Genomic DNA, 15442 nt, shown 5'->3' on the forward strand with positions numbered 1-15442 from the left:
TTGACGTAATTTAAATTTACACTCGTGGCACGCATTCGCCGCGAAGTTTCGCGTTCTAAAAATGACGGAAAGCGGGGGCGGAGGGGGGGGCGGAGGGGGGCGAGAAAGTAGCGAGAAACTTAAGAAAGTAATTTTCACCAGCCTGCGCGCTCGAAAGTATATAAACTTGGGAGTAAATTTTTTGCTTCGATGTGTTTTCAGGCGATTGCCACGAGCTTCCATGAAGACACCGCACCACGACGACCATGAAGACTGATTGCCTGCCAATAATTGCCAAGTTCTGCGCGCTGCTGACGCTGTTCGGGCCCGGCATCGATGTTCGAGCACTCGATATACGTGAGTAGATTGACACTTCTACCTTTCGTTCCTTTTTTTTCTCTCTCTCTTTTCATCTCTGTTCTATACACACGGCTCGATCAAAAAGTGGAGGATGACTCTACGTGAAAAGAAGTAAGTTATTCTCGAATGTTCTCGTTTGAGCTTACGATCGTCAAACATTTGCGTATCTTTAAATTTCAATTAACAAACTTTTACAATCAGTTGTTATCCTTGTACAACAATTTATATTCCAACGAATAAGAAGGAGTTACACTTTCTACAAGAAGATGTCTAACATAAAATTTAGAGATCTTTTATATTTTATTTACTCTCGAAATGTTCTTTAACGTTTTACGAGGAATGTAAATCGGAAAATAACATCGTAACAGACTTTATCATTTTCGAAATTTTTATTTGTCTGTATATATATTTCCATGAGCGACTAGAATAAAAATTCGTAGTCACATGGTTTAGATATTTCACGTAGAATCATCTTCGTTCCGGTCGTTTCGTCGAATGAGAAACAACCCGCAGTTTTCTCTTCCCTTCCTTTTTGTTCTGAATTTTTTAAACGATCCCCGGGCAAATTGCACTCGCGCACACTTTACCGACAATTTACTGCACGCTACTATTTGCGATTATTAATTAGACAAATTCCACACGCACGCCAGAGAATACGCTATACACACCAGCCGGTATCCGTGTTTTATTCAGGTTTCAATCATTTCGCTACGCTCTATGTATAGTTGGCGAATTTTAATAGACCATGAATATGAAAGCGACGGTCGCGTGGATACAAATTTCATTTTAAACGACACGGTTTTCCTCGCCGTTTCGCGGTGCCGCGAAACACATTATCTTTGACAATATCTATTAAATGTCGTGAAATTTGATACCGGATTCAATTATTACGCCAGATTTGACCAACCGTGTTTCATCCGTTCATCCTCTACCCCATATCAATATGCTGGATTTCATCAGTTGCCGAATTGTGCAACGATTTTAGCACTGATGAAGTGTAATTCGCGTTTGATCGACGAATGTCCAAGCGTTTCACTGAAAAATCGCACGTGATTCTCCAGAAGAATTCACTTTCTTGCGTCTCGTGCAACGATTTCACGGGGCTTTTGAATTTATTGGTCGATACACGTAGAGTAGCTGTGCAAAAAAATTTTAGACAACTGTCTTTCTGATAGATGATATTTTAAAAGCTTCGCAAAAGAGAATTTAGAGTAAAGTAATTTAACTCATTCTAAAGTGTAAAGAATACTTTGACAATGTCGAATCGATCTGTTTCAAAGATGTTTCTACATTGTGAAAATCTTTTTTTTTTTCGAAAATTATAAGACCTCAAACGCTGTCTCTGAAAATGCTGAAAGAATTTTTTGTAACGAGCAATAAGTCCACCACGATCTCATACGATTGAAGTCTTCTGCTTATGAGGGACGCGATTTTTTTTTCATCGCTATATTGAACTTTGAACATTAGACGACGAAGAATTGACGTTTTATCGTTTGACCCTGACATTAAATTATTAATAATTTAACAATTGATTTGACTATAGTTATTACTATATAGATTATCAATTATTAAATTACAAATTTTAGTGGGAATTCTAAGATAAATTCTAGGTTAGTAAAAATGTAATAATATAATAATAATAATATACCAGAATATCTTAAGAAATATTAATTCAATAGAAGAAAGGTGTAATACAAAAATCCAGATGGAAAATGTAGAAAGAGAAAAGTGCTGTTTAATTCAGTCGTGGATAAAATTATTCCCTGTTTGATTATTACGAGTGTACCGTATATGATTAAATATTTAATAGCGAGCATGTTAATTTTCAAATTCTAGATCTGAAAACTGCAATCAATTATCGTTTCTTTCTTTCCCGCAAGGAAACAAGACTGCCGTAATAGGGAATTAAGACGTATTGCTTGTCAACCTCTGGTTATAAGTTACTTCACCGAGAATAAGGTTTGAAAAATATCACGCGATAGTCAGCTTCGCCTATTTATCATTGTACGATTCGCGAATTCTTTTATTCATCGAATATTTCGTTTACATTAATTCACAGCTTTATATATTATTTATATGGTGTGTAAAAACAACTAAATTAATCAATGAATTCAATCTATAACGTTCGAATTAAATATCGGAATGAAGCTTAAAAATTCATTTTTATTTCGTCGACCGTACAAAACACCGAAAATACGTGAACGTCAAAATTAATTAACTGTCAAACGTCAGGATGTATTTCAAAAATTCATGTTTGTTTCTTCGTAGCTATTTACGAACTATTCTTAGCGCTTCGATATTGATTAAATAAATATAATACCCCAAGCCATTAATCAACGTGCTGAAAGATCGGCCTGGCAGTTTCTTTCGTTATCAAAATGAATATCAAAGCCGGTATCAAATTAAAATGCAAGTCAATTTAAAAGTATGTCGGTTTCTTTCGGTGTTGAATCAAAATGCAAACCAATTTTTTCTTTTTTTAATAACCAATTAAAATACACGTCGGTTTCTCCCAGAATCAAATCCTATCGAATTAAAATGTAGATGAATGTCTCTGATTCTAAATATTAATTACCATCGGATCAAAGTACGAGTTAGTTTCTTTCAACTGCAAATAAAAATACGATGTAAAATTCAACTTTTAATCAATCTATACACCAAATTCCTTTCGGTATCAAATTAAAGTATCAAACGAGTGTTTCTCAGTACCAGACTCGTCAAACTAACAAATTAAAAATACAAACCAGTTCGTTTCGACATCTAATCGAAATAGAAATCAGAATTTCCATTTAGTGTTAAATTAAAATACAAATGACACCCTCTTGATATCGAATCAGTTTCTTTCGACATCGGGCGAAAACGCGAATCAACCTCCATTAATATTGAATCAAACTACGAATCAATTTCTCCCAGCGGAAATCAAATCAAAATAACTGGCTACCAACGCCTGGAGTCCTCTCGCAGTCGAGTAAAAAAAAGATCAATTTCGAAAGTCGTCGAACCGGCAGGAAATAGCGAAGCCAGGGGAAGCTTCCCAGAGTCAACTGTGGTGAATTTCGTCAGCGTCGCAACCGCAGGGAACTGGTTCTATCCGGTTCGAAGTTCCGGAAGGGAATGTGTTCCTACTTCACCGAGAACAGCTGATCTCCGAGTTTTTATTTTCCAAGCACGGCCGATGGGGGCGCCATCAGTCTCGAGTAATGACTCGCTATTCCGCGCCCGCCCGGGGGATCAATTATTTTGAACCTAATGCGACAGGATAAATTGCATCCCGCGGAAGACTCTCGGTCACCTCTCTCTCGTCGTCGTGCATCCGATGGCCGAGGATAGGGACCGATTTTACGCCGTGAGGCAGAGAGACCCCGTCTTCGGGAAACAACCTCGTCGTTACTAGATGCTCGCGTCCCATCTCCGTCACTCGACAAATTGCCAATAAGCAAGTTCCCATCGATTGCTCTGTCGACGTTCTATGTATATTAAACGATGCCGGGGGTTTCGTTCGGGTTCCTCGCCATTGGGAAAACTCGTCTGCGTTCCGGAATGTCTTTTTCTTTCTTCTTTTTTTTTTTTTTTTTTTTTTTTTTTTTTTTTTTTACCCTTCTGAAAAGAAAACTCGACCGAGGGAGAGATGATTTATCGACGCACAATGTGCCGACGCGGCCTCGAAATTGCCCCCTCGGACGTTGGTCTTTCATTGTTGTTATTAAATTTTGGCTCGTTGCTTGATTCACGGGTGTTTGAGAAATTTTATTTTGTGGGCGATATGGGGTTAATGTACGTTCTTGTGCGGAGAACGAAGCAAAGTTGGAGAATTATTGTATAAGTCGCCAGGGACTTCGGAAATTGATATATCTTCTCCCGAACGAATATTTTATTAGCTCCAGTGGAATACTCCGCATATAGTCAGACTCAGAGTCTAGCAACTCTGCTCTATATATAGCAACAGAAGTCTACGTACATCTGTCAAATTTTGAATATATGCACAACAGCAGAGGACTTTTCTCTCTTCTTCCGTATAACAAGATGCAAGTGAATACATTTGTTTACTCTATTAATGAATTATACCTTCTCTCAAACGACAATTCAATAACTTCAAGTGAAATACATCGCGCACGGTCAGACATACAGTCAGTCACAGGAATCTACATGCATCTGTCCAACATCAAATATCTAAAACTGAAAGAAAAGAGTTTTGAACGAGTCGTTAATCATCAATTAATTTGTTGATTTCATAATATCGATAATATTAACAATGTTTCTTATATTGCAATGTTTCTTATATTGAAAACACGCTCTCACGGATCTATATACAATTATCATGTGAACGCGAATAAAACATTTATTCTGATTATAATTATAGTAATAACGGGAGCACAATTAGTACACTTTAACGTATACGTGATAATTATATCTAGTATCCACGATGATAGCAAATTTTGCGGTTTCATGTTTTAATTTATTAACGTTTCCTATTATTGAATAAATAACATCGCCATTTGTTCAGAATCCGTCTGTTTATTTAGAACCTTAGAATAAAATAAAAATTATACAAAATCATTTCTATTTATCTATCTGAAATTTGTTTGCAAGTGACCAATCACAAGAAATTCGTATCTTCATTGATATAATTAAAGGAAATTTAACGTAAGTAGAAATTTGTTTAATATCATAACGAGCATTTTATTATTCAATATTTCATATATTTTTGCGTATTGCGCGCAATCTCAATAATTTTTGGATGTTCAAATATCCTATAAAATCTGCGTGTATGTATATTTCAAAGTTCCAATTCGAATATCGCGAAGATCAAATTTCTGTGTCGTAAGGATCTGAATCACATCTAACAACGAAAATCTTCCCGTATTACCCTGGATGCCCTTCCTCTCTGAACAAACAATTACCACGCTTCAGGAAACAGCACGGTGCCCCATGAATTGCCGAAGACGCGTACAAAGTTTCCAAGATTATCGATGTTTTCACAGTGGCGCAATAAAGAAGCTCCACGCCACGTCTCCGGCTCTCATCACATACCTGAAATATCGTTCCACCCGGCATACGAAAGGATCGAAAAAATTCCGTATACGTACGCTTGAACCTTCGAAACTTTTCTTTATCCGCCGCCCATAAAACAGACCTTATACGTGCTCGAAACTCCAGATGTATTCCGCGACTATACGTCCGGCTCCAGAGTTGCCAAAGTAAACGTCTTTCGCGAACGGCGAAGAAAAAATAAACGTTGAACTATGTCAACTGTCATTATTTCGTGGCGTTGTGTCACCAGAATTTACAGTTCCACGTCGTTGAAGTTGTTTATATCGAGTTATTCGTGATGGTATTCGAACATTTGTGGGAACTGTTTGATATTACCGTGATGTGAATATTATATTATATTATTACTATAATATATAATGTTATAATATTATATACTATATAATATATAATATTATAATAATATATAATATATAGTATTATAATATTTTAATATATTATATTATATTATATTATATATGTAATATTATATTATAAGATATTATATTATATATATAATATATTATAAGATATATTATATATATAATATTATTATTATAATATATAATGTATAATATTATAATATATATAATATTATATTATATTATATGAATATGATATGAATATTACCGTGTAAAACACTTTGACGTTTCGCTAACATTGTAGTGATTGTCGTGTTTATATCATATTATTTAAGTTTGAAACAAATCTAAAGATACATATATATAAGATATATTAGAAAATATTTAATATAAGTATAAAATAGAATTTTATCACAATGTTCATTATTCAAATATTTTCATAATCGAACGTTCTATTAAAATGTTCAGTTCAGTATATTAAAATTGGAAATATGTTGAAAGATTGGTTAAGATGTTCATTTACCCTGTAAATTAATTTTTTACTAAATATATGTCTGCAATGAATATTTTCTAACTTTTACACACATTTTTTAAATTGGTTCCAAATTTCATTACTTCAATCATAACGCTCGTCTCTCGTTATAGTATTAATGAAATTTCAAAATGTTTTACACTAATGCCTTTTTCCTAAGTACTCGAATATTCTCGCGTTTTTACTACACACGGCATATGTTCGATATTGTATAACTTTTACAATTTCACATGGCATAAATGTGATACGATTGCTATTATTTTTCTTTGATTTCTCTCCAGATATATAATTTCTCAGAAATAAAAATTAATTTTCCACAACCAGGTTTTTCTTCTAAACACAGAACATAGATTAACCTTCTGACGCTACTGTGCCCAAGGGTTAAAGGATGGTAGTTTAAAATTTATTTTACCATAAATGGGACTCTATAAGCTATCTAGTGACTTATTGTTTATTACCCTAGGATTATTAGTTTCGATGATATTAACGTTCGAAGTGTGATGTATTTTTCTTCCTTAAATACGTGCTGTCGAGGTTACCTCCTACTCCCAGTGCCGAGAAGGACATAGTTCTACGTCAAAATTCTAACCTCGACCTGGAAAACGACGACTAACTATGTCGTGAGCTTTTGCTCAAGGCTTTTCCCTCGTTCGATCACAGGAACTGAACTCGGGACGAGTTTGTAGAAAATTCTAAAATGTAAAATTTCGCGGAATGCGTTTACGGTATAAATATCTTTGATAATGTTTATAGTAATAAATAAAAGAGTTTCACATTGATGTCCTATTTCGTTTATTTATTCAACGTTCGATAGGTTTTAATACAAAAGCACGATGGGGTACTATACGAATCAAAGTAAGAAGAACAAATTGGAAATTGTTAGTTTAACGATAATAGCACGGTTGAACTTCTGTGTTTAAATATTTAGCGTTCGGATATTAACTGTGAGTAACTGTATATACATAAAATTTCGTAGTCTACATATTACTAATCAGATTTTGAAGAATTGAAAATTTTATGGTGCTTTTATACCAATACCACGCGACATACGTACATATGTACATATGCAGAAAGTAGGAAGTAACGTCAAAAAATATCGCTAAATAAATTTGTTCTTCGTCTACAGCGTACGATTTAGTCACTGTTTACCGGAAAGAAGAAAATTAACAGCAAACGAGGGAACAGGGGAATGGATCGGGTCGAAAACGAGAACAGCAGGGTTGTCTGTATACCGGTGGAATGGTTGTTTGAAATTTTTAGAAGCTCCTTTCCCATAGTGCTTCGCTCTGGCTGCGTACGTTCCTCTGTTCTGTTATTAATGAATCGATAAATACATGAGAGACAGAGACAGAGTAATGACATGATTTTGAAATTAATGTCAGGTAAAACGGAAACCAGCGTGCCACGAATCTCAATATTTTTTCTGAAATAATATTCCGAAGGGAAAGAATACCCGGTGCATCGCGACTGTCGCTTAGAATTTCCCGAAACTTTGACGCGAACGTGCCCGCCTTACAGTCGCGAATGAAAGATTAAGAAAAGCGAAACGAAACGGAACGTCGACCGGTGCATAAGCTGTATAAAGCTTCGCGGTGGCTGGAACGTTTACAAAGAGCATTCAAGAATTTTCCTTTTGTGAGCCCGTCGCGGCTAGAAACACGCAGTGGCTCGCGAAGATATTTGTACACTGACCGTAAGGAGTAACGTACACAGCCGTACACCGCCATGAAAATTCTTCGCGCACCACGTCATATTTATTTGTTTCGTATTCTAATTAAATAGAGTCGTCCCGTGCTCTCTCGTGCAACTAGAGGAATTTAATAGCGTTGATTTAACTAGACCGCGCGGCTAACGCCACCGACGTTCTTTTAAATATTCGAAAAATGTAACAGATACACGTATTTAATTCCCAAAGTAAAACTAAGACACTACGAAAATTTAATAATGTTAATTTAACTGAACCTTTTCTGGTCGTTTTTAATTCAATTTGGAAAACATTCACTCAGAAGACTGACAAATCGAAAGCTGTGGAAAATATCTTTCATCTTCGCAAAGACTTCATCTTCGCGAACATGGTTTCTCTTATACAACATGTTCTTCTAAAAAAAAAAAATAGTCCTCTTAGACGATCCTCAATTCTCGTCGTCTAACGAAGGTTGATGCTTGTTTCGTCCACCTCGTAAATTCACCATTGACCAAGCTAATTGTCAGAAATCTAATCGGAAATGGATGATCAGTGGAGAAACGAGTGTCACTCGAACGACTTGACTGGTCGGACATTCACGAGAACGGATAGGACGGGATGTTTGTTCCGTTTGTTCGACGCTGTGCATGCCTGTCGCATCGATCACGAGCTGAGCTTTTTACGTTCCCGTTGCGACGGTGCTTTCTTCCCAGTTCGATGCGATTTCCAGCACGTTGTTTACGATAGCCAACGTCGGCCCATTTTGATCTTATCGATTTCCGAACGCAAACGAGAAAACGAAGACAGTGATTACTCTTCAGGAGCCAATGGAAGTCAATTGTCCGCGATGCGCAGCCTCGAGACACTGACGTCAATCAGCTGACTGTCTCTTCAACGAGACTGGCTATCGTCGAGAGGGAAACTCGAACTTGTAGCCCGACCGATGGCTGTTTGATTTGCTGCGAATCGTAACGCATTTACCGACGAGTGATTTCAACGAAACGGCGAACGAAGATATCAAATTCAAGTTGAACGATAAATCGATTCAACGAGAGTTTCCAAAGGAAATAATGATCGATGATGAAGAAACGACAAAGTTACTTTCGTTGATGATTAATTTCAATAAAACGAATGTGAATAAAAATTCAAGGTAATGACAAATGATGGTTTGGTTAAGTATAATTCATAATAATTGATGACGAAGATACAATAAGTTGCTTTTACGCTGAAAACGACATCAGTATGATATATGTATCTTGCTGAAGACTGAGTAAAAATACGTAATTTAAATTGATGATAAATCATGACATAATGAAGTGGGAGTTTCTAAAGGAAATGACACAGTTAGAATATTATTTCTGAATTGAGAATTCAATTTATCATTAGCTTGCTTCGTATGAATACGTACGAATGAAATCAAGTTATTGTTCCCGAGTCAGTATAAATTCTTGTTCACTCGTCAGTATTTGGATGTTGTAGAAAAATATATTTTTTAATTGATAAAAAGCGTCCGAGTGTTAGTTGCATTTATATCGCAGATGATCGAAGCAAAAGCGTTCTCCCGAAACAACTCTAGTTTTTAATTAAAAGAGCAAACCTAGAATTACTTTCCAATATTGTATGCACTTGGATTTAAAAAAGGCAAAATTATAGAACATGAAGCTGAAGAAGTCACATTCATTTATTTACTAATACATTGAAAAATTTTATTTAGTAATGTATTAGTAAATAAATAAAAGTCACATTTATTTATTTAATAGTACATTAAAAAATTTTATTTAGTAATTGCTCGTTCACTAGACTATACTAAATCTCTATGAAGAAATTTTCTTTAGAATCGTCAAACCAAGTTCGTTAAATCAAGACGAAACTAGTTAACCAAAGAAATCATCAAGGAATCTCTCGGAAGAATCGGCAGAATTATTCTCCATACCACTCCTTGCCTTCTGTTTCCAGCAACAAATATACCAATTCTTCCCTCGCTGAAACATCGAAAATTTTACTTCGAACAACTCGAGGCTGAAGTAAATCCGCGTGAAGAAATTTCCCTCGATATTCCTCGCAATTCTCTCATGTCGAGCCACGTTTAATCGAGACAAAGCAATGGTAATTAACCAAAGGAAGAAATCCTCAAGGAAGAATCGCCAGAATTATTCTCCGTACGACCTCGCTCGTACCATACATCCTCCCCTTCTGTTTCCACCAACAAACGTCCCCCACCGCCCTCTGAAGCTAAAAGCTTCGTTCGTTCCATCGTCTTACGGTCATCGAGCTCGGGAACAACGTAGGTACGGTCAACAGTCGCATCGTATCCGCAAAAGGTTAGCGCGATTACTCTCTCGTCGCCGTTGCAACGGCGCGCCGGTGACGAGTAAACGAAAGCGCGGAGGGTCGTTTAAAACAGCGGCGAGCAAAGATGGGGGCATAAGGACGCGCGAGGTTGAAGGAGCAACCGAGCGGCGTAGAAAGAAAGGAAGAAAGGAGAGAAAGAGGTAGGGCTGGAAGGCTGCAGTTGCGGAGAAGGTCGGAGATGGGAGAGTTGACGGGCGGGCGAACCATTGTTGCAAGCTTTCGCCAGGCGTTAAGGAGTTCTGCTCGAAGCTTCCGTTTCCCTCGTTATGGTAAATGGTCTGTCTTGGTGGTTGGGCAAACAGTGGCACAAAGATAAGTGCAAGCACAGGACGCACTCCGGCTACCATCTCGAGACGTTGTCGAGGACTTCTGGTCTTTCTCTTTGTTTCCCGTTTTGGTCCCGTCGTCGCCTTCTCCTCGTCTCTCGCTCTCGCCGTGGTTCTTTGCCAGTGGACAGCCTCGGCGCAACGCCCGATCTTCCGAAAGGTGTCTACCCGGCTCCGGGTAACTGCTGTAACATGCATAAGGGCCACCATTGTCCGGGAGAAAATGATTACTTTGTGCACACTCGAGCAAACGTTCATCGAGGGTTGTCCTCGTAGTTGTCGTGCATACTCGTCGGCGTAGTTGGGAAGAGCCTTCGTGTCGCTTTCTGATTTCAATGACGGAACCAAACTGAATTGACAGTTATTGCTAGTTGTGTTTGTGTGTCGAGGTCTGGCGGCTGAGCCTGGCCGTTGCACAGTGGTTCGAAGAACAACCCAAAACATGGTCCCAAGCTTGGGGCCAGGTAAAACTGAAGACTTGGTGTATCGAACGATATGTGTAAATGTGTAAATATCTGCTCTCTTGAACCAGTGCTGTATCGAATGGATTGACTTGGTCTATCAGGCTCATTGTTTCTTTCATTACTTATTTCATTCGTTTAGTTTATTTTCCTATTTGAATTCCCGATACGTATTATAATATCAGCGAGATTCAGAATCGGATGTAGAATCACAGAATTAATTGAGCAACTCGCAGAACCGAAAATATGAACGAACAGTACAGTTTGAAGTACGAAATTAGCTGCAACGAGTCGAAATAGATCAAATCGTGTAAGATCGTTCTCGACGTGAAGTACCATTCCAACTGTTCATTAAATTTTCGCAGCGTTCCTAATTAGACCGGCAAATTCGGAGAAGTACGATTTCCGAAACAACAGTTGACGTTTCTGCACGATTCGCGCCATTAAACGTTTCGGAGTACGATCTTAGCGAAAATATGGCCGCGTTAATATTTCACAGAAGTAAAGTCGCATAAATAAATCATGAAATCTGTCATAAATACCTCGTGAAACGTTTAATACTTTTTAACGGGAAAATCGCGAAGAGATTCGCGCGAAGAAAGCTGACGAGCCACCCTTTTATTATTCCCGACGCCGGTTCGTCGGGTCACACGCGCTTCGATTCGTTCTCTCGGCGATCTATACGCTCTCGCCGGGGCGCGAAGAGTTCCCATAAATTGAGGGCAGAGAGGTTTAACGACGTTAGAGGAGTTCGGTAACTGGGCCAAATTGGTCAAACGAGGAAGATTTCTACGCGTCGTTGCATCTTTCAGACAGTAACGAATTAACCAACTTCGGTATATCACGTGAAAATGATTCCGACATGGTTGGAAATCTTCTGGAACATTCCAATCTAAAAGATACTTCGAGTTCTGTTTCAAATTCGTAAGAGGCTATATTATTTTAATATCGTTTCAACGTTGCCCCGGTTAATTAAATGCCTTCCAATGTCGTTTCTAACATGTTTTATATATATTATTTTGTATGTATTTCCGAAAAGTGAAACTGTTTGAATTAATTCGGTACTTACATAATATATAGAACAGAAAATTTTATTAGCACCAGCGAGAAAGAGAGAAAATTGAAAGGTACAAAACTTGCGTTGTAGAAATTCAAGTGCAAGAAATGGAAAAGAGAAACAGTATAATAGAGAACGCAATTTTTATTCATACATTTTAGGAAGAATCATTCAATTCTCTAAAACTGCGTTGTCTGAACTCTGTGAAATTTCAAAGAAAAATTACGAATTTTGACCAGTCTGGTAATTGTAGTCATTTTCAGGAATCGTAGATTTTTATTTTAATTTTTTATTTTGTTTCTTAATTCCTAATTTGGTAAATGTTTGTTTAACTCGTATAATTTCTATCACGCAGTAAATAATAAAACGACAAGTAATGAGTAAATGATTTGGAAACAGTGAAAATAAGATTGAACCTGAATAATTTCGAACAGATGTTTCTTTGTAAACGCTCCAGAAAAATTCATAACTCGTTCAGACATATTAAACAAATGCGATTAAATTAAGGATTGATTAAATTAATAACAGACTGAATAAACGAACATTTTCCGCGGAAGAACCTTATTTCTCCTGACAAAATGTTTTTCGAATGAAGAATCGATGGAAATCAAGCGAACGATATTTGCTAATGGACGAAACGCAACTTGAATTATAAATGTCCATGAATTATTTTGTAAGAAAATACGGTTAGTTGTTGTTGCTCGGAGAATATTTTATATTAAATAAAGCTATCTGAATTGATCTATTTTATTTCGAGCAATGTACCGGATGAATCGCCTGAGGGTGGAAGCTGAAATGTTATCAAAGCTATTAATTATATCGAAAAACGTTTCGGATAAAAGTTGATTGGTTTTAAAAAAAAAAAGTATTACCCAATATAACTAGTATTTCTGCAGGTGAATGCGTATGAAGATCAAATTCATTTCTTTCAAATGAAGTGTCATATAATATTTGACGTAGATATAAGCTGACCCATCTGAACAAAAAGAAAAAAAATCTATTCCTCGATAAGATGTTTTCTTATATTTGTCATAAGCTTTGCAAAATTAAAATTGAAAATGTCTATCAAACTGCTACAAGAAACGCTTGAACGTATTAAAAAAAAATGTGATTCTGTAATTTAAAAAAATAAAATACTTCGTACAAGAAAAGTAATTAAACAATCTCCCTCGAAATAGAATGTCTGCCTTAAAACTTCAAAAATATTTCAATTTTTATTCCCCTTTAAATAAAATTTATTCTTCTAAACGTAAAATTGATCTTTGTGTATCTTCTGCGCATTCACTTGTAACAAAAATCCATTACATTAAATTACTCCCTTTTTCAGATAAATAAACAAACCTCCTTTGAAATAACTTCAGAAATATTTTAACTTCCATTCGTAGGTAATTCGTCCAATAAACCAAAACGTACGACCACGAAATAATCCGTGAACTAGAGAGACAAATGTGCAGGAATAAATTAAATTTGCAAGGGTAAACGTTACGACAATTAGAGAGTACGTTGCGTGAACGTGTTTGTTCGAAACAATGTTACAATTTATTTCCACAACTATCGTCAGCCTTGGATCAAGCTTCAACGTTTCCCTTCTCGTCGATCACTCGTCGGAAGTTCGTCGACTTAAGTAAAATTCCACGCCATCCCCTTCCTTTTACCACTTTTTCTTTCCGTTCTCTCTCTCGTGCTTTCCTTCGTTCTTCTTCTTCTCCTTTTTCTTTCCCTCCCCTATCGGATCTTCCATTTTCTATGGGAGAACTTCTGATAGAAACGTCTGACCTACTCCATCTCGAATGCAGACGAGTTTCGGTACGATCTCGTGTCCCAATCTGAGTTTAGCGAATCGGGTGTCGAGCGCAGCCTCGGCTTTAGAAAATAGCAATTTTGGAGATGCGTGCACACTCTGCAGGAATAGCATTCATTGCTTATCAAAGAAAATATGCCTGCGCGTTCCTCCCGCCTCTGCGCCATGATAACGGCACTCGGAAATTCTCTGAAAGAGAATCTGGAAAGAGAGTCGGGATCGATTTGTCTTCAAGGAGAATTTTCAATAATTTCCCTTTCGGAGTTTACGACGGATATGAGAGAAAAGTATGACTATTTAATTGTAAAATTTAATGATTGTTATCACAACGTAAAAAATGTATGATATTACTTGAAATTTGCGTTTAGATTTTTTTTTAAATTTATCGAAACTGTTTGTGCGGTGTCAGAAGAAGTTTCTACGATATCGAAAGAAGATTTCATTTATTATATTAAAGCAACATTATCTGTATGCATAAAATTCTTTTACTTATCTCCCTGAAATAATTCTTACGCGAACTTTCTACTTAACTTCCGAGATAATCATTTTAATAACACTGAATACATTGAAGAAATACTCAGCTTCCTCAAAAATCAGACAACGTAAATATACATTATAAATCCATTGTTTAATTTCCTTCGAGCGCTTCAGTTTCTTATCACAAAGCTCATAAGACGTTGAAAACTTCGACTGAGTCTAATTCAATAATAATGGTCAGGAGCTGCATAGTTGAAGAAAAAAAACTTGTTGGACATTGACAAGTAACTTTTTCACTTCAAACACGTTCAAACGTCGTCCTTAAATTACCTATTCGAATTCCTCAATCTTACCAAAAAGCTTCCAAGATGTTCGAAATTCCAATTTTCAATAACCACAGACTGTATTTGATCATCATTGAATTAATAAATCGAAAAAAAAAAAAGAAGAAAAGAAGCGTACGCCGCGGCACGTCATTCGAAAGAATAAAGTGGATGATCCCACGGTTGTCCAAACGAGAGAGGCTTGTCCCCTTTCCATCGGGGCGTTTCTCCTTCAGCCGACTGAATCGACCGTCCGTGACGAAAAGCTTCCCGGCTTTTCGCGGATTTGAAATGCAGAACAGTTCCCCGTCGACTACGTGGAACGCCAGGCCGAGCTGGAAACGTCATCTTGTCCGATCCAAAGTCCTGTCGTCGGTTAATCTTCGATTCTCATCTCCTCTCCCTTGGACTTGAAAGAAACTTCCTTCGGCTTGGCGATGCCCGATCTGTCCACGCGCCGCGAATATTATTTCTTCTTTTTCCTTTCTTTTCCTTTTTCTTTCTCGCCCTTCCCGCCTATTAAACTTTCCCCCCACTGCAATGTAATATCTCGAGCAAGCGGTTGATTTGAAATGAAGATCACGCTTGAGGGCTCGAGGGCGTAGGTTAAGGAGATACGATCTGATTTGCACGTCGATGATCCCTCCCTTCATCTTCTCTTTTTTTTTTTTTTTTTTTTTTCTTTTAGTTTTTAGGGAAA

General features: G+C 37.0%; 1 protein-coding gene across 2 annotated transcripts in view; it reads left to right on the plus strand.

The window, feature by feature from the left end:
- Positions 1 to 206: 206 nt before the first annotated feature.
- Positions 207 to 15442, plus strand: part of LOC122537684 (discoidin domain-containing receptor 2-like) — a 99659-nt gene continuing 84423 nt past the window's right edge. For both annotated transcript variants that reach the window (XM_043671059.1, XM_043671061.1), the window contains exon 1: positions 207 to 336. In XM_043671059.1, the coding sequence (XP_043526994.1) occupies positions 246 to 336 (91 nt within the window). In that variant the 5' untranslated portion in view covers positions 207 to 245. The remainder of the gene's footprint in view (positions 337 to 15442) is intronic.

The sequence above is a fragment of the Frieseomelitta varia genome, unplaced genomic scaffold (assembly GCF_011392965.1).
Source record: "Frieseomelitta varia isolate USP_RPSP 00005682 unplaced genomic scaffold, Fvar_1.2 scaffold_924, whole genome shotgun sequence".
Taxonomy (NCBI): domain Eukaryota; kingdom Metazoa; phylum Arthropoda; class Insecta; order Hymenoptera; family Apidae; genus Frieseomelitta; species Frieseomelitta varia.